We start from the raw sequence: 24,319 nt of genomic DNA on the forward strand, positions 1-24,319 counted from the left end.
AGGAAAGGTCTACATTACCTACCTCCACATAATACCAGCTTACAAAAGGAAACTTATTTTCAGGGTTGCAAAAGGGACACACATACTGTAATGGCAATGCGATTACCCAAATCATCTATTCACGAGAACTGTCCACAGCTCTTCTTTAACAATACATGACCAGTACCGTACCATCTGCACACAAAGCAGAACACATGACATTGTGTCTATTTGCATCCTTGAACATGTGTTTGGATATCATTTGCTTGCACTAAAATTTGTATAGGCTCCATATGCAGAACACATTTGCCTGTGTGTATTCTTGAACATGCATAACTGGATATTATTTGCTTGCACTAGAATTCTGAACAGTGCTCTGTCCTCACACTGAATGGATTATGGCACACCAACAGAGACAGATGTAAAATAGATGTGTTTTTGCATGGCTGCAGATGGACAGAAATCCCTAATCAAGCTTTCCATGACACATTGCTATTTAACTACTAATCAACATACAATGTCGGTTGTGAGCATTGGGTATAAAGAAGGATTTTACCAAAAATGGGACCTATAAAGTAAAAAATTTTCTGCAGTTCACATGTTTTCAGAAAACAGTGATATTATTTATAGCAACTGTTATTGTGCATACTGGAAGAGGTGATGTTATAACCCTACTCAAATCACCCTGTAACAGAACCCTCTTTTTGTTGAACATGAAATCAAAGGGAATAAGATGTTTCCTTTGCATCAAATTCTTGTACTTTTGCAACAAACTAGCAATGATATTTTCTAGGAGCAAAGGAAAGGGGTTGCAGCTGCTAAATAATTTCACCAGACCAAAACCATAATGCTTAAATTCATTTGTGTGCAGACAAATGGGACAGTTGTAAGGTGACATGATTGTCACTTCCAATATGGGCAGATACACTGTACTGTATTCTGTACGTCTGATTTCACTTCACTTTAATATTAAATTCAACCTTAACTTGTTGAGGACGAGTGCCGAGCATACTCAGGCAGGGGTCTATGGGAACTGCGTGTTGCAGCAAAATCTTCCCGTCCTCAAAGTGGATGAACAAGGGAACACTTACGTCAGAGGCTTTTCCAGTCTGTTGTTGGAGGAACCCAGAATGGCCCCTAATGTTGTCTCAAGCTTGCCAAGAAAGTCCTGCAACATTTTATGTGAAGAGAGTAAAAAAAAAACCCAACACACATACTACAAACCAAACATTTACCTGTTGGCATACACAGTTATCATCTAATGATAAGTAACAACACATGTGACTGCAGATCATGATGATTTAATGAGGATTTAATCCCCCCCCCCCCCCCCCAATTACATTTCATCACTTTTCAAATCTGAGTTCTCTATAAACCTATTTGATCTTGTGAATGAAAGTGAAATGTACAGTCTAAGTATGTGAGTCATGCAGAAAAGCAAATCGTATTGAAGTTTGAGATACACACAAATGAACAAACTATGCAGGTATAATGCAGCTGAGTGAAAAACAGTATTAAAAATTCATGACAACCACAATTACTGTACTGTCAAATCATATCTTCTTGAAATTTGACACGATAATTGAGCAACATACATACGTGTAGAAATCAGTTCAATCATCTTGCCAATTCCTGTCCTCAAGCTGCTCTTTCCATTTCGCATGCAAGAATTGCTCCATCAGTAAACCATCGACACTATGTGACGTCAAAGTCACATGATCAACACAGCTATTTGGGGATGCCCATCAAACTGCCATGACGCTATACTTCCGGTGTTCAAACAGTCATAACTTCCTTGATATCTACTTGATTTGGTCATAATCATGCATTTTTCTTTCTTGTTTTGTTTCACAGCTTCAATCGAAATCACTGAATGCATTAAATGGTATTTTTCCTTTAAACAATTTAGGATGCTTAGTACTAACACCAACAAGGAACAAAATTAAGAGTAGAACATTTTATGAGATAACTGAATTGTGAAATAAATTGGCTCATTTGGCATCATTTGTGCTTCATCTGTAAGTCACCTTCTGTCTCCTTTATATATCAGGCCTATGCACGGATTTAACAATCTGTGCATAATCCTTTACATCTCTGTGGAAGCTACAACATCACCATTTGTTCAAAATTTTGCTTTAAACTCTTTGGGTGATGTACAGAAGTACATCAACAAGATTGTCACACACACACATGAACACAACACAATTACATTCAACTACAGCATGTTCTTGCCAGGCATTTAAAGGAAAGTACTGGTAGACTGTAAATAAAGAGTGTGTGAAATACCGGTATGAATGTATGAATCGAACATCTAGGCCCAACAGTCTTTACAACCAATAACCCACAGTGCAATGTCGGATCACACTGATTATGATAATCATGTCTTTTTCTCTCCTCTGCTTGCTACATCTACAGTGTATACTGTACAATTAAAACACACTAATAATGTACATGTATCACAACACTACATGGTCAAAACCATGCCTGAGGAGATGTGTGACTAAATTGGACATCCTTGGTTTAAATACAGGGCTATTTGGCCCTCATTTTATGATAGCTCAAAATGGTTTCAGAATCCCTGTAAACATTTGTCATTAGATAGCATCTCTTCCCCCCCCCCCCCCTTCCCCTCTCTTCCTCTACTATACAGGAGAATTAAAACTGCCGGATTAACAAGAAGGAAGTTGACTCTTACATGTACATCAAGCTGGCTCTTTGCTGAGTCTATGTCATATCTGTACAGTGGGGAAACAGAGAGACAGGCAGAAAGAAAAGTACAGATAACAAGCAGCAGATAAAGAAGCAGAGTGAGTCACACTTGTTCAGCGCAGGGAATTGGATCAAACCCTATTTCCCAAAACAGTTCAAGACTGTCACTCTTTCAGTGATTAGAATGCATGATGTTACATTGTGTGTCTCTCTCATAATGAGGCAAGATTATGCCTGATATTATGATAGGGTGTCAGACTGCATATTAAACACCCTTTAAACATGACATGAGCCCACTGGATGCTTACTTAGTCACAAATCAAGGGGCAGGCACACATGTTGAGCACATAAATGCTATTTTGTACACTGAAGGTACAAAATATATCAAATGAGAATGGAACTCGTCTGTATTGCATATAAGGAATTCAACAGAATCTGATTAAACATGATATTTGTGGATGCTTCACTTAAGTTTGCAATCTATACAAATTAAGTACGGTATAAGCTGTTATTTTTGTGAGGGTTTAATTTGAAGTCACAAATTTCGCAAATCACTTTTTGATCGCGAATTTAACACGTAAAATGCTGGCGTGAACCAGGGTAATAGTGCACTCGCGATAGCGTCGGTGTCAGTTCGTGAAAACAACATCTCAAGAAATTGTCTGTGGCCTCCTTTAATACTCACTTAAATAACTGTATGCAAAAATAAGAGCCTATACAGTAAACATATTATTTTATGATTAGATAGGGTGAAAAACCAAGAATGCTGGCCCACAGGCAATTGTATAAAGCTGACTGGTGATTAAGGTAAGCAGAAATCAGTTGTGCTTCCCTCAGGAAGGAAGCAGCTCTGTCATTACCAAGTAATTTAAGGTTTCACATAGTAATGGTTGTGTTTGCAGACCTGACGTAATGACACTTTGCCAACCTAATACATCACATATTCCATGTGAGATTATTCACAATGCAACAGTTAAATTCACAATTTTATTAATATCTCATTACTGTTAAACCATGAAAGTTTTTGTCTGCTACACAATGCACTGAATGCCAGTATAAAGCTATACACCATCATGGTCAGCGATTCCAGCGTTTCAAGCCCCGAATGTTTATGGTTTTACAGTAATTCCTCAAAAAAGACCATAAGATACCTTATCTGAGAAAAGAAACCTGCTCAAAATCTTTCACATTCTGTTCCTCTTACTGCTACATTCTGTTGGTAGTGTAGCTTGCGCTCAAATCAAGTCAAGCTGTGCAAACTTGTGATTTAATGCATGTGTAACATTCACAAGGGGAGGGACAGTGGGGAGGGCCTGCTAACATGGGCTACCTTTTTCTATGAGAAATGATCTTTGTGATGCTGGTGTGAGGTCAGTTTGGGCCGTATGGATGCCATATAGTGAAAGCTACATGTTGTCCATAATGCAAGTAAAAGCAGCTGCCAGGCTATTCAAAATCAACAGAGAAACCATATACTGTAACTCTCTTTTTCCTAAATACTGGGAGTGGCTCCAAAATAGAGCTGGGTTGATAAATATGAAATAAAGTAACTTTTAAATGAAAAATAAAATGATATGGGCTTTCACCCGTAACATTAGAGTAGGTTACTGATTATTACATTTCACAGAATCCCTAAGGCAGTTGTGACATTTTTAAGGGGGGGGGGGGGGGTGGGGGTATATTTGAGGGAACTACTTGTTGTACAATGCTCTACATCAGACATTTCACAGGAATTAACAACAGGATTTATATTTATTAACATGGATATTCATTGTAACCAATTTGGGAAACAGATAAGAACAGATCCAGGGCTTGACATCGGCATTGGCCTGGTAGCCTGGGGCAACTAAAAATTGATGTCAGTCCATCAAATTTCGAAAAAGGTTATCTTTTGGCGACCCAATTAAGTAGCTAAAATATCAGATGAAATCTTACAATTCCTTTCATTTCAGCCACTACATTTCTTTTTCGGGCCACCAAAATGTCAAATCCAAAGATTTTTGTGGCCTTAACGGGCTACTACAGAAGAATGTTAGTGTCGAGCCCTGAGAACTTGTGAAGTCAGGTGGACCTAAATGAGGGAAGTTACTTACAATTCAAATTTCAGCCTCTGGCACTCCTCAAAGAGATAGGTGAGGTTGACCTTGGTGACAAAGTCTGGGTTGAGGGAGTTTTCGATCCTCTCTGTTCTTTGGTACTGGGAAAGAGATCAGGAAAATGTGCATTTATCCCTCAAAATATCAAGATTGACAGTACTGTGAGATCACACACACACACACACACAAAAACAAGGAAAAGTAGAAATTACGCGGTGCGTAATATATGTCCCCGCCGGAAGTAGCATTTAGTAGCAAAATGTACAATATAGGTAAAAAGATGAAGGTCAAAGGTCAAAATTCTATGTAGAAGTTTTGAAGCCCTCACCTAGTGCCATCACATAAAGCAAACGGAATCGAAATCGGGTTAGAAATGGCGAAGGAGTAGCATTTTGTAGCCAATGTACAATATAGGTAAAAAAATCAAGGTCAAAGGTCAAAGAAGTCAAAGGTCAAAATTCTGTGTAGAAGTTTTGAAGCCCTCACCTACTAGTGCCATCACTTAAAACAAACGGAATTGAAATCGGGTTACAAATGGCAAAGGAGTAGCATTTTGTAGCAAAATGTACAATATAGGTCAAAAATCAAGGTCAAAGGTCAAAGAAGTCAAAGGTCAAAATTCTCTGTAGAAGTTTTGAAACCCTCACCTAGTGCCATCACATAAAGCAAACGGAATCAAAATCGGGTTAGAAATGGCGAAGGAGTAGCATTTTGTAGGCAATATACAATATAGGTCAAAAATCAAGGTCAAAGGTCAAAGAAGTCAAAGGTCAAAATTCTGTGTAGAAGTTTTGAAGCCCTCACCTAGTGCCATCACTTAAAGCAAACGGAATTGAAATCGGGTTACAAATGGCGAAGGAGTAGCATTTTGAAGCAAAATGTACAATATAGGTCAAAGGTCAAGGTCAAAGGTCACAATTGAAATTCTGTATAGAAGTTTCAAAGCTCCCATGTAGTGCTATCATATAAAGCAAACAGAATCAAAATTGGGTTAGAAATGGCGAAGGAGTAGCATTTTGAACATTTTGATCACACACGGACGCACACACGGACGGACGCACGGACGGACACACACACGTACGGAGCCCGTTTCATAGTCCCCTGCTCGAACTCGTTCGGCGGGGACAAAAAAACAACAACAACAACCAACCAACCAAAAAAATAAAAACACCCAACAAAAAAAAAGAAGAAAAAAAAACAAACAAAAACAAAGAAACAACAACAAACAAATCAAACAGCCAACCAGATACATGTATGTACCTGACTCCCTGGGGCAACTACAGCTGTATGTTGGATGACCATTATTACAATTAATTCAGAGCACTAACCCTCTCTATTCAAAGGGAAAAATATGAAAAGAAATTATTCATATTTTGAAACAAAAATGCTATCATGAAAATGCCACTGTAAGAACTGCTGAAACTTAGGTATTCATATGGATATATAGATACAATTCTCTGTTTTGAGGTCACATCAATTTTCATCTTTTTCTGAAGAAAATCCATTTCTTTTTCAAATTTGGATGAAGAAAAAAAAACACAAAGATTTTGTATCAATTAGTTTTGTGTACCATGAACATAATATACAGGTTTTGTACATTGATTAGAGGAAACCAAAACCCAAACAGCAATGTGGATTGAGTGAAAGCAGCAGCATTAGTAGAACACATCAGTGAAAGTTTGAGGAAAATTGGACACTAGATGCAAAAGTCATTAACTTTAAAGTTTTGGTGTTGTAATGACTGGATAAGGAGACTACTAGAATCCATGACATCATTTGTGGACAACAATATAAAGAAAATATAAAGAAAATTCCACAAAAATTTAATTTTCATGAAAATTACACATTTCGTCAACTTGATACTGACATAATGTTAAGGATACTTACCGGTAATTATTCCCCCTGCTTTCTAAAAGCAGTTAGTTAAGTGCTTTTTCATTACGCTAGAAAAGTGAAAGCATGTTGAATTTTCTTTATATTTCCTTCATATTGTTGTCCATGCATGATGTCCAGTGAGGATGTCATAAACTCAAGTAGTCTCCTTATCCAGTGGCTCCAACACCAAAACTGTTAACATTCATAACTTTTGCATCGATTGTCCAATTTTCCTCAAATTTTCACTGATGTGCTCTACTAATGTTGCTGCTCTCACTCAATCCACATTTCTCTATGGGTTTTGGTTTCAGTCTCGAGCTCTGCATTGCCAATTAAGCACTGCATACATTGTACATGTGTTTGAGTACACACGCATAAGAAGTGGATGTATGAGTCACACATGTGTGAATGATCTAGGAGCTTGTAAACCTATGCCATTGCATTGCACTATGATAACCATAGTGAAAAGCAAATGAATGATGGGGTATCTGGATACCAGTTTGTGATGAATTCACCATTACTGAACAAATTTGTTGATTTGAAAATAACATTTGCACACTTCATTGCCTTCCGTTTTACACACAGTGCATCATCAAACTTTTATGAGTACCCATTATGCACATAGATCTAATTAACCACTAGCATTTGCATAATTTGACATAGCTGCAGCATACAAAAACAATGTACAGTGACATTTTGCTAATGACCAGGCAAAGGTGCTTCAAGCAGAAAGTGTGATGTAATATAGATGAAATGCTGGTTGCATGTATAATTTGATTGCTTCATTTTTTTTTAAAGGTCGACACAAGATAGACTTGGCTCAGCTCCATAGTAGTTCTGACAAATGTTCAAGAAAGGAGATTCTAAACCTTTTAAATCAAATCATTTTACAACAATTGTACAACAAGCAACAAGCAGATGACTTGTAACTAGGGCTAAGGGCCATTGTCCCAGGATTTTTTAAAAACAAAAACAAAGTATGAATTCAACGTATTGCTCTGATTTCAAAATACTCATTGGTATGTATCAAACCAATGTGAGAGGTTCTCTTCCCACTTCCCTGAGTTAACCAAGCAAACAGCAAGCTAGGAATCCTCACTATTTATAATGAAAAGAATGCTCCCAGGTTTTATCTACACCATCTATCAAGAACAATTGTCACTGCATTTTGTCACTTTTCATCTACTGCACATCCATGACTTTTATTTTGCCAAGACCATTAAAAACAAACAAACAAACAAACAAACAAACAAACAAACAAACAAACAAACAAAGACCCTGCCTTTTCCAGGGGAAGAGAATTGTGAGCCATTAGAAAAAGAAACAAAAAAGTATGCACATGTACTGTATGTATACACATTAACAGAAAATGTAAGATTTCTTTACAGAGTTTTCATTTTATGGTGCAATAAATCTGTCCAAATATTTTTGCCTTGATATCTGATAAAAACATGCGGCCTCATACATGTACATGATGACTTACATCTCATGTTCACAGATGATAGGAATATGGCATAATTTGACTCCAAGCTTCTCTGACATTTAATACTATTCAGTGTCAAAGAAAAGAATGGTATTTCTTTTTGTTCCAATATGACATTACTTTAGAAAGAAAAAAAAGGTGCAAACTAAAAGTTCCCACTGACTACATGGGTGCTCACCTCATGATACTGTTTGGATCCCAGTGTTGTTGTGTATATTACACATACTTAAGAAAAAAGAAAGAAATAAGGAAAACTTGAAATGATCAGTACAAACATGAAAGTTGTCCATGAAATGAAGAAAAGAAAAACAGCATGAGAAAAAGAAATATCGGCATAAGACAAATTCTACTTATCACATTCTACATTAAACACATGTGACTAGAAAAAGTATAAACAATAAGACTGTTAGGCTCTATGATTTATCCTTACCCCTTGAAGGAGAATTCTAGAAGAATTTAATGCCAGCTCAAACTAAACACTATCTGGCCACGAAAGAAGATGAAGAGCAAGATAGCTTTTACAATATTAGCATCCTAGTGTCTGGGCTCTGATGAATCTACACTGTAAATATGACCATGTACTCTTTTAAGGGGAAATCTATAATTTGTCACAATAACAATGTGATCCATGACCATGATACCTGGATAAAATCACATAAATCAATGAGAAAACTAATAAAGTGATCTACCTACACAGAAAGTGTATTAAGAACTGATTGTGCAAAAAGCGTGAGTTTGATACAAATTTAAACTGTTTTGCAATTGGAAAGTACACTTATGTTGGTTTCTACATGATGCATACTATGCTGTAAAATTGATTGATTGTGTTTACAATTTATCAGTAATCTCTCATTACACTTGACTGAATCTTAACATCACATCTGTTCTTTTTATACTGAAACTGGGTATCTCCGGCATGTCCCTTTAAACAGCATTATTTCTGATGTAGCTTTTGTTTTTTGCTTTCTGAAATAACGTGAGACAAATTACATTTCCTTGTAGAGCATGGGGTCATGAAAACTGAAAGATTTCAAATTCAATTATCATTGTTTGGCAAGTTTAATAAATCATTAAATATCATTGTACTACATACACATTTTATGCACTAAAAGATAACAACCAACAGACACAGACTTTTTAAAATACAAGATGTAACTGTTTCAGATTAGACACAATTAGTCACTGTAACCACTGGTACACTGTAGTTTCTATAACTCTGGACAATTATTATAATTCATTATGTCACATCATTCAGGTACGGTATTCAGAAAAGGTACATTCATTGTACATAGTATGCTGCATTAGGCAGAGTAAGATGAGACTTACATGGATCTGACTTTGATAGTACATCCTTATCCTTAAGGTTCCTGTGAGTGGAAAACAAAGTAACATAAACCATTCAGTTGATTTCTCGGTAGCCCTTCTTAATCTTGTGCTACTGACACTTGATAATACAATATCGGTATATTTGTACAAAGGTTATTAGCAAAACACAATAGCAGAAACAATACAGGTTTCTAAAACTTAGTATTTGCTCTGTAATAGCAGAAACAAGATTTGTCATGTTTTAATATGGACATCTTACATAAATATTAATATAATCAAATCTTCAATGATGTTAATTGTGGTTGTTCTTCTTTGTTAAAAACAAACAAGCAAACAAACAAACAAACAAACAAACAAACAAACAAAAAACCCAGAAATTTCTCTTTCAAAATTCACAAGGTCATGAGCCATTAATCATAAGCTGAACAAATCGTTTAAACGTTAACGACAAAATGACAATGCAAAAGTAATAATTTACATCACTTGGATAAGGTTAAGTAAATTTAAATTCAAATTTAATAGAGTCTAGGCACCTATCCTTAATTGGTCAATTCCATTGTGACTTATGGGACAAAGTGACAATTGTCGGCAATTTCAAACCAGTATTTTGAGAAAATAGTTGCATCAAATGCATTTTTCTCAGTTCATGGTTAGATCCATCATATCACAGTTTATGAAAACACCATACTTAGTTTGAAAAGTATCATTGCATTACGTACAGCAACGAAAAATTGCTGTCGTGACTTATGGGACATTTGAGGACCACCGTTTTTCACATGGGAAAGTAAGTTCTAAAATATTCTTACACACAGAGACTCTGGAAAGATATTTTCTTTCCTGAATGTAGCAAAAGGTTGGTGCTTACCCTGAGCCAAGTGGTATGAATATCTACTCATTGGTACAGTAGCAGGATAGGGAAAACCAGTGTGACTGATGGGACACAAAAACGTGACTTATGGGACGCTATCAACTACCACATTTTGAGATTGAGAGAATAATATTTACTGATGCCGGAACAAGTTCTAGAACATCATAAAACCAATCTATGACCAAAGAACATTCAGAAAATAAGCCATCTGAGAATTACACCAGCTGTATTATGGTCATAATAGTGTATCAGAAATCATACATAAATTCTGCAAAAATTGGCAATTTTCATGAAAAATGAAGGTTTTTCGGACATAACTCCACTCCACATTCACCGATGTTCACAAATGAGGTATCAAAATATCCGTTGTGAAAGGCTGCTTTGAGTAAACAAAACCAGATCATCTAATTAAGCTTCATTAATCATCTATACTCAATAGTTTGATTTTCATAAAATGCAACCTTTCCATGGAATGGACCAATTTGCAATTGTGCACTTTACGGCCCTATATTATCGGTACCTCATTCACCGTGTGCTAAGGTGATATCCCATAAACCATTCCGCACTGAGCAGCTGGCGAGCTTCTCTTGCTGTATGGAACACCGTTTGACAAGTGATAAGGTCACTAAAAGCCCGCCTCACTCATGGCGCTTCTGCGGAGCTAGCTGATCGCGCAAACCAACCATGCGGGTGAGGCTTGCGCTAGTGTGTGTGTGTGTGTGTCCATGTAGTGGCTGCCTGTAAATCGGTAGCTACACACACTTCGCACGGCGTCTGGTAGACTGTGTAGACGAAATAAACACTAACAGACTGATGAATCGAGATAAGATTTTGTGTTTTTTTAATCATTATTTTACAGAATAATTCCGCCAAGGCCGCAGCGGACATATGCCCTCCGCAATAGGTTTAATTAGTGATACCCTGCTTAATATATCACGCAAAATTCATTTATTTAAAATCATGATTGAAGCACGGAAGTTTACCACTCGTTGCGTTCCAGTTGTGTGCCAATCAATGCACAACTCGTGCTCGATGACGCCGCGCCGCACAGGCAGCAGGGAAGGGCGTTAGAGCAACCATGTGGCGTACCGTAAGATCTTTCATCACGCACTTGCACGTTGACACATTCACACACACTGCATGCATCCCAACACGAAATCTCACACACATGTACACAGTACAGTGCCGGAAGACCCGCTGTCGAACCGCGGTGCCTGATAGGAACTCGAATTCGCACGCACTGCTCGATTAGGGTAAAATCTCGCACCGATAATATAGGGCCATAAAGTGCACAATTGCCCCTTAGGCATTAATTTAGTTTAAATTTTACTTTCTTTCAGTTTCCCGTGGGATAGGGCCTCGTGTGGCTGTGGCTAATTACAGTCCAAGAAACCCGCCCATGAGGACCGCTCCCGCGTACGAGGACTGCCCCGCCTCATGAGGACCGCCCCCACGCCTCATGAGGCCCAGGGGGGAACGCCTCATGAGGCCCCCTATTCACTTCTTATTCATCTCACATCTGACGTATAAATTGTCGCAACTTTGCACGGTAACTTTTTGTTACACACACATGTCCACTATCCATGATGAAAAGAAGAAAAAATCCTGTCTGTTTTTTTTTTCAAAAATCAAGTTTTAATCCACCGATGTAGAGCGCCCATCAAAACACGGGCGCCAGTGTATTCGCACAATGCAAGACTGCCGCACCTAGCGGCCTGATCCGACCGATTGGATGCAACAATTTATACGTCAGATGTGAGATGAATAGAAGTGAATAAAGGGCCTCATGAGGCGTTCCCCCCTTGGCCTCATGAGGCGTGGGGCGGTCCTCATGAGTCGGGGCAGTCCTCGTACGCGGGAGCGGTCCTCATGAGCGGGTTTCTTGGACTGATTAAGCTACTCCATGCAGCAGGGGACAGGCAGGCGCACCACTAGCCCCGGAGACCCGCCGCTCTGCGGCGGGGTCCTGGCGGCTACCTCGCAGTTTCTTTCAAGTGAGAATCACGAACAACTCCCTATTGCCACATATACGGCAACTTCACAAATAAACCATGGCTAAATTTCTATCATAAACACAGCGACAATAAAAAATGAAATATACACTACCCCATTGCTTTGTTTCTTCTCACCAATTTATCTGGAAACTGCAAAATTTTCCACATTTTTTAGGAGTAAGCGGCCGGCCCTAGTGGAGAGCTTTGCTGCTATTTTGAACGTGTATATCCATTTGTACACATCTACGCATGCGTGAACAGTGACGTCACCGTTACGGATGCTCAAGGATATGAATAATGCATCATCGCACGGTGCATATAAGGTGAAATGAATATGCATCATGTAGCGAGCGATACAGCTGTCAATGGACCGACTGAATACATGCGCATGTGCAAGTGATTGTGAGTTTTAGTGAGCATCGATGAGCTGAAGATATTTGCCTTATAAGACAGTATTTTCTGCATCATAAGCAATGAAATGCATCAAACAGTCGCCGATGTGAATCATTTAGGTTTAATCGACCCATGTAAGTATTCCTAGTAGTTTTTGTTGAAAAATTAAGGAAATACAGCGCCGGAACGGCATCCGTTTGGTACAACATTAAAATCTCAATGCCAAAACGGCGCAGCCCCAACACTGTACGTTGTACGTTGGGGCTGCTGGTCGCAGTTAGCGCACCACATACACATAGCACAGACAGGCCAGGAAATGATAATAAATATACATAACATAAATTAGATCTAGAGGTCCTAGCTCGAGATCTTATATTGAATTTTATTACTATTGAGTATTGACATTTAGTCTAGTAGACTATAGAGTATTGATTGTATTAATTTAAATATATTCACTACATAACACGAATTTAAGCTAATGGGACTGCACTCGACGTGTTTTACCTGCATGAAATCGAAATTTCCACTTGCGTTGCTGCCACTGCCGCAGTGCCTGGCTGGAAAGTATTAGACATTTTGCTGGCAGTTAGTTATTATTCTCAATTCGGTGAAACAGATGTCGCAACTGTAGCTGATGGTTATAGCATAATCAGATGTTACTTTAGGGCGCAGTCACCACAAAACTCATCTGCCAAGTCTGCCAATCAATGCTGTAAACAACTTGAGTGTTGCAATATGTATGATGCGTACGTAAATGATGTGTGTACTGCTAGATAGATGTGCACGAGATTGCGCTGGCCGCGCCCACTTTTCATTACAAGGGCTCTAATTGAACAAAATATCCACTGGTGACGATTTCTCTCCAATCAGGATGTCTTTTATTCCGGAGCAAAATTGTCGGAGACGATCCATGCCGATGATGACGTCTGTGACTTCGTGCGTTGGTGACCTGAGCCTGTAACCTTACCTGTACGAAGTCGATGTCATTTAGTGTAATTATTACTACATTTGCCCATGCTAATTTTCACAGGCCGAGAAACAAAAGAAGCAAAAATGTCCCGACGATTGTATAACAAAAGACTGACATTCATTAGGCTAATTCCATGCTTCTCACCACGTAGCAGGGATGGAGGATGCATGGGTGCCGGGCTGATCAGGATCAGCTGTCTTCACCGGACCGATCGTCGAATGCACGCCGGAACTTACGGCCGAGCTGAAGGCCTTATGAAGGCATACGAGCAATTCATCGGCATTAGCGAGGTCAAGTCTGCCCAAAATCGAGTCGCAGAGGTAAAACATCAAGAGCGTTTAGTGCTATTGTTGAGTGCATCTACTACGAAACAAATGCATGAACGAATTCCAAATATTGCAGGAATGCGCAGATAACTGCTCTCAGCTCAAGTCACGCTGCAAATAGGCAGCCCTGCCCTTTCTTTGAGTTTGATGATTTAGAGTCTAACACTTAAAACAGTTAGAGAATAAATAAGGAAAGAAGACAAAAATGAAATGGGTCATTTTTAAATTGAATTCGCACTACTAACTGTTATAGAATTCAGTACATTTGCATTGGGAATCAAAGGGTAAACTTGTAAAATTTTATTAGACTCGAATGGTCAGTAAATTTTCATAAATATTCCTACCTATTCTAGTATTCTGATCGATTGTAGATCTATTGCAAATTTACTACCGCCTTGGTAGTACCGGTACATAAATTTGTTATCATAACATAACAATTACGGCATGGTGGCAAGGTAAATTAACTTTGCATTTCTCTACTTGCTTATTTTTATCATCACACAAAGCATAAATATATAAGTATAAGTTATTTGAAGTTTAGATGGAAAGTAAAGCTCAAGATGTATATCATTTTTAATCCTCACATATCTAATATCATATTTTTTTTTTTTTTTTTGGGGGGGATTCAGTTTGAAACAATCTCTAACAATTGTCAAGTTGATGTGCAGTTTTTTTCTTTGTTCAATGTGCTAGGTGGAACAACTGTTTCTTGAAGCTCGGCGAAATGTTGCAGAAGCAAGCAAACAAGTGAATGGACTCCAGGCAGAGTTGCACACAATCCGTGGCAAGCTCGACCGCACTCCACGAGATGACCCCAAGTTTCTGGAGTTGGCCACAGAGGAGCACCGCATGCTGCAGAATGAGACCCGCCTCAAGGAATGGTTCTCCACGGTGGAGGCCAAGGAGAGGGAGACATTCTCGCAGTTATCAGCCGTGGTCCGCGAGAGCCACGAAAAGCAGCGAGCGCAGGAAGAGCGCACAAAGTACTGGTCCATCATTGGCTCCATTGTGGGCACGCTCATAGGGATCGCTGGGTCCAGCATTGCCAATCACAGGCGCATGCGTGAATTGCGGATGATGGTCACAGAACTCAGTACAGGGGACTTCGGGTCAGAGAGCAGCCGCAAAGAACTGGCTGCCATTCTGCAGCAGTTAAAGAAGTCGCTTGGACAAGAGGAGGAGGAGGCCTCCCGCCATAAGAATCTCAAGAATGTCTTAAATGATACGCTGAAGAAGAATGATGAGGTGTTGGGGCAACAACTTGCGGCCATTGAGAAGCTCATCAGTGAAAGGAACAGCAGGCTGGCTGATCAGGTCCGGGGTCTGCGGCTGATGTCGGATGTTGGGATGACTGCCGATACCGGCACCCTGGAGGAGTTGCTAAGCGACACAGAACAAAAGCTGGAGTGGGAGATGAAGATGAGCACGCTGTCCACGGTGGTTTTCATCTATGGTGCTTTCGCCCTGACACTACCTATTCTTTACAGTATATTTAAATGATAACAAATAAATCTTGCCACTTCTACTTTTCCTCCACTACTGAGGCATCTTCACTTCAATAGATCTGTAGTAATTTTGGTAGACTGCATTGCATGTGGAAGAAAGAGGATTTGTATCTCTTTTTGGACAAGTTCTCATCAGAAATGAAAAGTTCTTTGAATTAATGTATTATGAACCATTCATACAGTAATATGAAAGTACTTGTTGACTCTGAATTAACATATTTCTAAAATGTGTGATTGCTTTACTGTATTCAATCAAAAGGATGAAATATCAAGGATATATTTGTGACAAAACAAATGCTTTTATTTTCGAGAATGAAAAGATATGCATCTTATTACTATGTGACTGCTGTAATGCACAGGCAAAAGCTCTTTATTGTGAGAGTATTTGGCTAACCAAAGAGCTCTTTGGGCTGATCAAAATGCATAGCATTTTTTTTAATATTAAGTTTCTGTATTGTATGTGTGCCTGAATATTTTGCTAGTTTTGTATGGAATCTTTTGTCCCAGTGCTCATTGTATTTTTATGAGGATTTCTTATGTTTTCCTGGTGTTGATGTTCAATGAAATTCAGATCAAAACTGATGAAAACAGCATTTTCACAATCATGAAATCACAAGACTTGTGAATTTTTTTTTTTCTCTATGGTAATGCCCATTCACTCTTCTGGATTTTAGGGGGAGAGGTTGATACAAATGAAGTACATGCCAATAGGGATCTAAGGGATAAGCTTGGATAAGCTGGGATTGACAAACCCTCCGTCAATCTCCCTTTTAATCACTTTTTTACAAGAGCTACACAGTTCTCCCACAAGAGGGACCTGGTCAGTGTGTCAGAGATGTCAAGCACATAGCTGCAATGTAGTATGTTGTATTGACATATTTCTTGTTTTGTAGGGAAAAGAGATATTCAAAGTTCAGAATTTCAATGAAATTGTGCATGGATAAGTACCATAAGGAGAAGTGTTGTCGCTTGAAACAGTCCTATGAGATCTTAAATCAGCAGGTTAGCATTATAAAATACTGCACATTTATAAGTGTTTCGTATTAAAGCAGGAAGTTACTAACAAATTCTGACGTGGTGTGGGAGTATGCTGTGTCCAGGATCAAGCTTTTCGTAAAATGTGTGAGTCATTAAAAGGGATAGTACAGTATTGGTGGAGATGAGAATTGGGCTCTTTTTGTGAGATACCAAGAAAACACTTTTGAAATAGTACAGAGCATACCATTTTATGAGGAATTCAAAGTTTATTTGATGAAAATCAGGTTTGGAATGACTGAAACATCCAAAAACAAAGTAAAGCAAAGTGATCATAATGAAATGTGGATTCCACACTTTATTGAATCGCTCTGTTTTGGATATCTCAGCCATTTCAAAACCACTTTTCATCAAATAAACGTTGAATTCCTCATGGAATTACATGCTCTGTGATATTTCATAAGAGGTTTCTCATTATCTCACCTAGAAATGTTAGAAACTTAAAATTAGGTCTCAACCAAAATTATACGATCCCTTTGCGCTGTTACTTGTAGGCAATCTACTTGAAATTGATAGTAGACACAGAGTGATACACAGATGCATGGAAGTCTGCTGTTTATTCCATTATGGCAAATTGTTTGTGGCATTACAGACTTGTATTTAGCTGCCCAAGGGTCAGGGTGTTGTCTGTCTTGATGCCTTCTGATTACTTGAAGTGCAGTAATGCATCAGATACACGCTTTCAAATTAGATGAATTTGTGTACAAACAGTGCAAAAGGGTCAGATAGATGACTACAGGAAATGATGCTGAATTTTTTAGTCTTTTGATTGGACGTGAATGTCATTACAATGGAACCCAGGTCTCCCCCCCCCCTTTTCTGTTTTTCTACATACATTTATCTCAGTTATTCTAGCTCTCTTCTTTGATAATGAAGGTGAGTTTGTGTTAGTTCGCATTTATATGATTTTGTTGTTTGGACATCTGCTAACTATGTGATGTGGTTGTTATACTAAGTCAGTATGATATGCAATATATTCATACATGTTTCTCTGTTCATAAGTTAGACCTTATGTACTCACTTTACTGGTCTTTGTCAAAGACAACATTTTTGAGCAAATAATATGTAGCACATATATGCAAATTTTACTGTACCACAATAAATTATTTTCCACTTCAGAAGTGTTATTTATCTTTTTTTGATATTTTACTATGCACAGTACATATTATTTGTTATTTCTTCATATTGTTTCTGGCAAATAAAGTCTTATTTTCATCTGATTCATGAATATTGTGTTGAAATGCAGACCTGCTAGTGCTGAAAATATTTTGCTTTTAATTTTGCTGATCATGTCATTTTCATTCTCTCTTGCAAATATGGTGAAATCCCATGCTATTGTATTTCTGTTTATGATTTTCTGTATTTACCATTCTGACATTTTCCATGTGTTTTCTTCATGCCACTAATTGCACAATACATTATGGACCTGAAAAAAAGAAATTGTATGCTTATATGAGCTCGAATTGTCAACTTTCAGATGTACAAATTACTGCTAGTTAGGGTCAAATTAGTATGACTATGGAAGGTGTGGGTTCATATTCTTATCATTGACAATCTTGTCTCAACTAGCATGATATGACTTTCTTTCCATCATGATGTAGGACAAGTAATGCTACTTGCTTTGATAGTCTAGTATGGATTTTGTTAAATCTCAACAGTATTTGCAATGTATTTTTGTTACACTGAGTGACCCACAAAATAGCATTCTTACTTTCAAACATGCTAATAGTCTTCCAGGCAAGTTCCAGCAAAGCACACTATTAGACAACAGTGCATATCCTGGAGAATTCAATGTATGCCAATGAACTACTGCATTGTATATGGACTGTGACAGAGCATGTGATACGTTGGTGGACTGTCTAAGGCCAGTGACAAGGACTCACAACACATTCTTGGTGAGATACAGGGAAAACTGGTTATAACTAGGTCATCGCGACCACTGATTTTCCTTTGTTGTAATTGGTGCAGTTGTAATCATGATAATGCGACAAGCTAAATACAGGAGTTGAAAATTGTGACTGCTGAATTCACCTCGTTAAAAGAGGTACCTCGTTGCAAGCAAGCTTGTCGCAACAGTGCTTCTCTGTATATAATCGTTACAAACTACTGCAGCAACAGCCGATGAGTTCTCCAGGAACTCCGCCTGTTGCCATAGTAATTTTCATGTTCCTACATTGTCTTTTTTCTTTTTCTTTTTTATTGAATGGAACATGGTCCTTGAAATGATGGAAACTTTTCAGGCCAGTACAATAACAACTCTATGTGAATGTTAATCAATGTTTTTAACATACTACAGTTAATTTTGAAAAATCTAAACAGTGATTCAGATTAATGGACTGGACATAAGCTTTGATCTGACAAGTTGTTGTACTTTTGTACAACACTGAGTATTCTAAAATAGATGGCTTTTCATAAGTAACATTTCATCCATTCCACACCCCCTGCTGCCTGAAAAATTTTGCCTTATAATGACAGCTCTCATGAAATTGATAACAAAATCGTAATGGCTGAAATCTTTCTCTGCAGCAGTTGTGCTCTGGCACAATCATGTGGATGCAACATTTGGCAAACTTTTTCATAAATGAAAGTGCATTATTGCATGATGTCCTCGAGGAGATGCTCTGTTTTTGGTTATATGTGGTAGTAATGAGTTTAAGCCTGTCAATTCAAACCTTCATCTGTGGGTGTGTTCGAGCGTTCTCCTAAAGTGAACTGTACCATACCGTAACCGCACCAGAGGAGTGCTTGAATGCTCATAAAGTTTACTGTCTGTACTGTACCGAGCCAAAGTGGACCACTTCCCCATGTGCTCCAAAAGCGTACCAAAAGAGTACCAAAAATTCGCTATAAAGCATGCGCGTATCATGCGCATACGTCACAATGCAAAGACATCAATCTCTTTGTTTGGGACAGCTGTAAGTAGTTCAAGTGCGCCACGTGAATGACCCTTTTGCTACAAAATGTTTGACCTCTTCTAAAAATAGCCCATGAGGTACACTTCCTCAATAGAGCGCTTGAACGCTTTAAATCTTGCACAGTACGGTACGGTACGCTTTATATAGAGCGCTCGAACGCACCCCTATGGTATGTAGTCCAAAGAAAGCTGAATATGTGTGCCCTCATGCTGGATATTTTAGTTCTGAATGTACTAATCACATCTTTACTAGTATTTGATCTTTACCAGTATTTGTTGGCAACAAGCTGTTGGCAACCAAATACTGTAACATGTGAACAGGCAGATGGACTAGAAGTACTACAGATTAATCCCGACTGTGATTCAGGGTGAAATTATGGCCCATTCATGGCTGTTGTACATGGTGCATGTACTTCTTTAACCCGTTGAAGACTAGTCCCGAGTATATGATACTCTGGCAGTCTATGGGAAATGTGTGTTGTAGCAAAATCAGCCCGTTCTCAACGGGATAATAAAGACACAAACTTGTGTTTTTGATCAAATTGCAATTTATGCTGCCCATTGTGTGTTCATTTTATTTAAGTGCATGAGGCATGGTGATGGTAATGTATCAGACTCATTGTTTTCAACACTGACCATGTGCTCTTTTGTGAGTGGAATATGCCAAATTGGTTGAATAGTAATGGTATGATTTTACAGCAAAATATTCTGCTAACATGAAGTTGTTTTGATTTAAGGCTGTGCCACAAAGCAGAAGCTCAGTGACTACAGCAGAATTGAGAGAACAGTTTATTTGTTTGGTTAAAACAAAATTTCGATATAATGAAATTCAAGGAAACTGCTGGTCCAGAGGACTTCGTTATAATGGGAGTCCACTGTACAGTATTTACCACAAAAAAAAGAAAGAAAGAAAAAAAAAAGGTAATCCAACTTTAGAGGGCTGCTGTTTCATAAATGCCAACTATGAAGAATGCAATGTTGGTTGTGAGGAAAGGGGAACTCTTCCTCTTTCCATTGATACCTAATTGTGCTGACAAATACCATGCATGACTGAGCACATTACTTTGATAAAAGCAACAATGACAAGTTGCACTTTTTCCAAGTCTGAGTTTTATCATAAAGGAACAATGAGTGTTTAACAGGTATAGATGAGATCTGTCAATGACAGTGGTCAAATAAACAGGCCACCCTGCATGACTGTAGGTTTGTGTTGAGGGTTTGCTCTTTCCTTTTATGGTCCATAACCTTCAACATGGCCACCTGTTAGATAACCTGGGCTCTCCCATAAATTCAAGACATGTTCTGTCGCTGCAAGGTAAGTGTTGAAGAGAGAAAAAAGGACTGTTTGGGATGGCTTTTGAAAATGTGATCAGGTTATCCGACAAATGGCCATGTTGAAGGTTGTGAACCATAAAAAGTAAGAGAAAACTGTAAACACAAACCTTCAGTCACTGCAGGCTGGCCTGTTTATTTGGCCAAATGCTTTAATTGATGGATCTCATCCATTTCAGTGAGATACTTGATGTTCATGATAATGCTCAAACTTGGAAAAAATGCAACTTGTCATTGTTGTCTTTAAAGTTCATGTGTTCAGTCGTGTATGATATTTGTCAACACAATTCATTTTACTTTTATAAAGGTATCTGTGGTGCTGCTGGATATAGATGGTGTCCAAAGGGAAAGGAAACATAGGCCTCCAGAAGATTCTATCTGAAGGGTTTGAAATGCTGTAAGGGAGAGGTTTTGAGATGAAGTCAGTGGACTGTATAATATCCTTGTTTGGAGCATTACAATTTCTGAAGTTTGTGTATATTCCATAGCACTTCAATTTCTGAAGTGTGTGCATATTCCATGGCATTTTAATTTCTGAAGTTTGTATACATTTATTCCAAATGAATGAAAGCCAACATCTCAATGTGGCTGTCAAGGTTTCCCAAAGAGCGCTATTTCCAGCTTATTCTGAAAGCTCTGCTGAGCCCATTTGTGCCTTACTACTAGCACACCACTAATGTTGTGCATGTGCACTACCCGATTGTATCAAGTGACTTTCTTGAAGCACAGTTCTGTAATTTGCAGAGAATACTACTCATCTGGTTGTTAGCCCTGCAGATACCTTTTTTTTGGTAGTTGTTTGCACCAAACATATGATTTGTTTGGTTTCACTGTCATTAATTTTTGAGTAATTTTCTGCTAAAGTGATACAGAGAAATTCTTACGTGGGAGAACAATACAAATATTCTGCCCATGAGTGTACAAGACATGTTCTACTCTCATGCAATTACATTTTATGTTCATCACATTGTCCTATTGATTAATATTGTACTGCACTTTAAGACAGCCTCCCTACAACTTTAGGAAGTGTTTTGCGTGTAGTCAGATTTCAGAACACTAGATATGATATGACAAAGGCACGTTTTCTGTTTGAAAGTGTTCTGACAAGATGAAGTTCACCTTTGAAATCACGCTTATTCCTAAGTCAATGGGGGGGGGGGGATCTACATACCATGTTTTCATGAGCACTTCCTCCTCATCTTCATGTGGTTTAAGTGTGGATGTGCATCTGTATGTGTGTATGTGTATGTGTGTGTGTGTGTGCACAATCATATGCTATCTAGCATCACATTACTCCCAAACAGTCATACGGGTCAAACTTGAAGTAAAATAACCGAAGAGATGTATATGGGGTCAAGAATTTTGATATTCAGTTTTGGTAAGTTTTGAAACGAGTATTCATTTTATCTAAATTTGAAGTTATGGAGCACAAAATAAAGAGACAATTTGCTTTTTAATGTGTTTATATGACTGATGTTCTGCTGCTCTATCAATATTTGCTCCTATTTTCTGCACATGACACACAATCAATGCACATCAACATCTTTCAGTAACACCTCTAAACTGCTAGCAGTGGTATGAATTGATACTGTAAAACATGAAATATTCGCGGCATGAATTTTTCGCGAATTGGAGCCGACAGCCTTTTTCGTGGCATGAAATTTTCGCGAAGTGCCACTGGCGTTCAATGCATATAATGCAAACATGGAATTTCGCGAATCTTGGCGCTCGCGAAATTCGCGAAATTGAAGTGCACGCAAAAATTCCTTGTTTTACAGTAGCTTGACATAATAATGAATAGACTGTGCTCCAGGAATATGTCAAGTTTCAGGGTAATCTGGTAAATCCCTTCACAGTGGTTGGCATAGAGTTCACTTCTCCATTCACATGCATGTGTGTGTGTTGGTGTGTACAAAATATTACAATAAGTTGTATGTAATTTTATGGCTGAATATCTCATGAAATTTGACCTAAACTATGAAAATAATCATCACAGAAACTACTAGAATCACACCATCTTCACTTTTCATAAGAAGCACAACATACATACAATTACCAAAGAAAGGAGAACAAATGGATGCCATGCATAGTTTCCATTAATTCTATTAATCTGTATTTCATATAATATGTTTCTCTTTCTGAATAAAATAAATATCTATTTCTGTTGATATATCATCACAGCAACAGAGTGAGGTTAATAGTTGCCAGCAGATCTTGTGTTGACAGTCGCATCCTACAATGGATAGTACATCAATGACTTCTAGATACGAACAACGGTTAACAAATGGATGCATCATCATTTAGTTTATGAGACCAAGTACAATATTCATGTACCAAGGTCCCCCTTTCCCATTTGTGTGTACAAGCTGCTTTCAGGTGTGCATATTGAATGGATGATGCTTGATGCATAAAAATGGGCAAACTGTGTAGCATATATGCATCTGCAAATACTGCAAAACCCCTGCACGCTCACATCGATATAATGACAGAATGAAGCTAACAGATGAAATGCAAAGAAGTATTTGGAATCAATGCAGTGATAGCATAAGCAGATATTTGTTGGTGTTAACTAATTAGAATGCTTCTTCTTCAATTTCTGAGAGCAATACCAGTAATTCCTGCAGAAAATGTTTAGGCTGCAGTAAAGCTTACAATATATCTGTGAGTCTTTCTTATTCAACAGTTAGCCATGGAATTATAAACTACATCTTCTTTTGTTCTACACATAAACATATACATGGACTTCATTAACCAATACACAAATTATTTCCGAACTCTAGTCTTAAATCTAACAATAACATTGTTTCATTTGACAAATACATCATTTAAGGGAGAAAAATGTTAGAAACATAAAAATGACAGGCCATCACCGACTTTGTGCTGATTGAAAACTGTTGTTTTCAAATGAAGGCTTACACCAACACAAATGAAAATGATAGACGCAGCACTACAGGAATATCTTTGCGTAAATAAAACCATACATTCCCTACTCGCATATGTAGACAGACACATTGAATATCGCTAATATGCAAGAGCATGTTAGATGTGTCAGACCTTGACAGCTGCCCATCAATAACACAACACTTTAATACTGCCTATAACATAAAAACCCCTATCATGGAAAAGGTGACAAAGACAAGAGACTTCCAAGTTTGCTTCATTCTTTTTTTTAAAATTTCTTAATTAACAAAAATTACAGTTATGCCTACAGAAATTGCAAACAGACACAAAAGACTTACATTATCACTTTATTGGAAATGATGCTATATATCTATCAGGTAATTGAATTAGTCAGTTACTCAACTATACTTTCACTCAGAATCTTAAATCAATCTTTTCATTTTAAAGTCAAACTGAACACGAACTAGTCAATTACCACTAACAAAAACCATAAAACATTTGTTGAATATTAATCCATGAGTAATTAAAATCATACTGCGTTAAACTTAACATGAACCAGTCAATCACCATTCACAAAAACCATGAAACCCCTATTGCATATTAATCCATGAGC

The 24,319-nt window shown here is 38.0% G+C and overlaps 2 protein-coding genes across 3 annotated transcripts in view; one reads left to right on the top strand and one right to left on the bottom strand.

Annotated features, from left to right (window-relative positions):
- Positions 1-13,410, bottom strand: part of LOC139730895 (copine-8-like) — a 35,688-nt gene extending 22,278 nt beyond the window's left edge. For both annotated transcript variants that reach the window (XM_071641771.1, XM_071641770.1), the window contains exons 1-6: positions 13,228-13,410; positions 9,469-9,509; positions 8,321-8,367; positions 4,782-4,885; positions 2,675-2,714; positions 1,071-1,147 (exon numbers count right to left, since the gene is read on the bottom strand). In XM_071641771.1, the coding sequence (XP_071497872.1) occupies positions 1,071-1,147; positions 2,675-2,714; positions 4,782-4,885; positions 8,321-8,367; positions 9,469-9,509; positions 13,228-13,298 (380 nt within the window). In that variant the 5' untranslated portion in view covers positions 13,299-13,410. The remainder of the gene's footprint in view (positions 1-1,070; positions 1,148-2,674; positions 2,715-4,781; positions 4,886-8,320; positions 8,368-9,468; positions 9,510-13,227) is intronic.
- A 286-nt stretch (positions 13,411-13,696) lies between these two features.
- LOC139730884 (mitochondrial potassium channel-like) lies at positions 13,697-15,558 on the top strand. The gene is made up of 2 exons (XM_071641759.1): positions 13,697-14,013; positions 14,713-15,558. Exons 1-2 carry the CDS (start codon positions 13,738-13,740, stop codon positions 15,517-15,519), a joined length of 1,083 nt encoding a protein of 360 aa, XP_071497860.1. The 5' UTR covers positions 13,697-13,737; the 3' UTR covers positions 15,520-15,558.
- Positions 15,559-24,319: the final 8,761 nt, after the last annotated feature.

The sequence above is a fragment of the Diadema antillarum genome, unplaced genomic scaffold (genome assembly GCF_040938485.1).
Source record: "Diadema antillarum isolate AM-2024a unplaced genomic scaffold, OU_Dant_1.0 seq00000341_RagTag, whole genome shotgun sequence".
NCBI lineage: Eukaryota > Metazoa > Echinodermata > Echinoidea > Diadematoida > Diadematidae > Diadema > Diadema antillarum.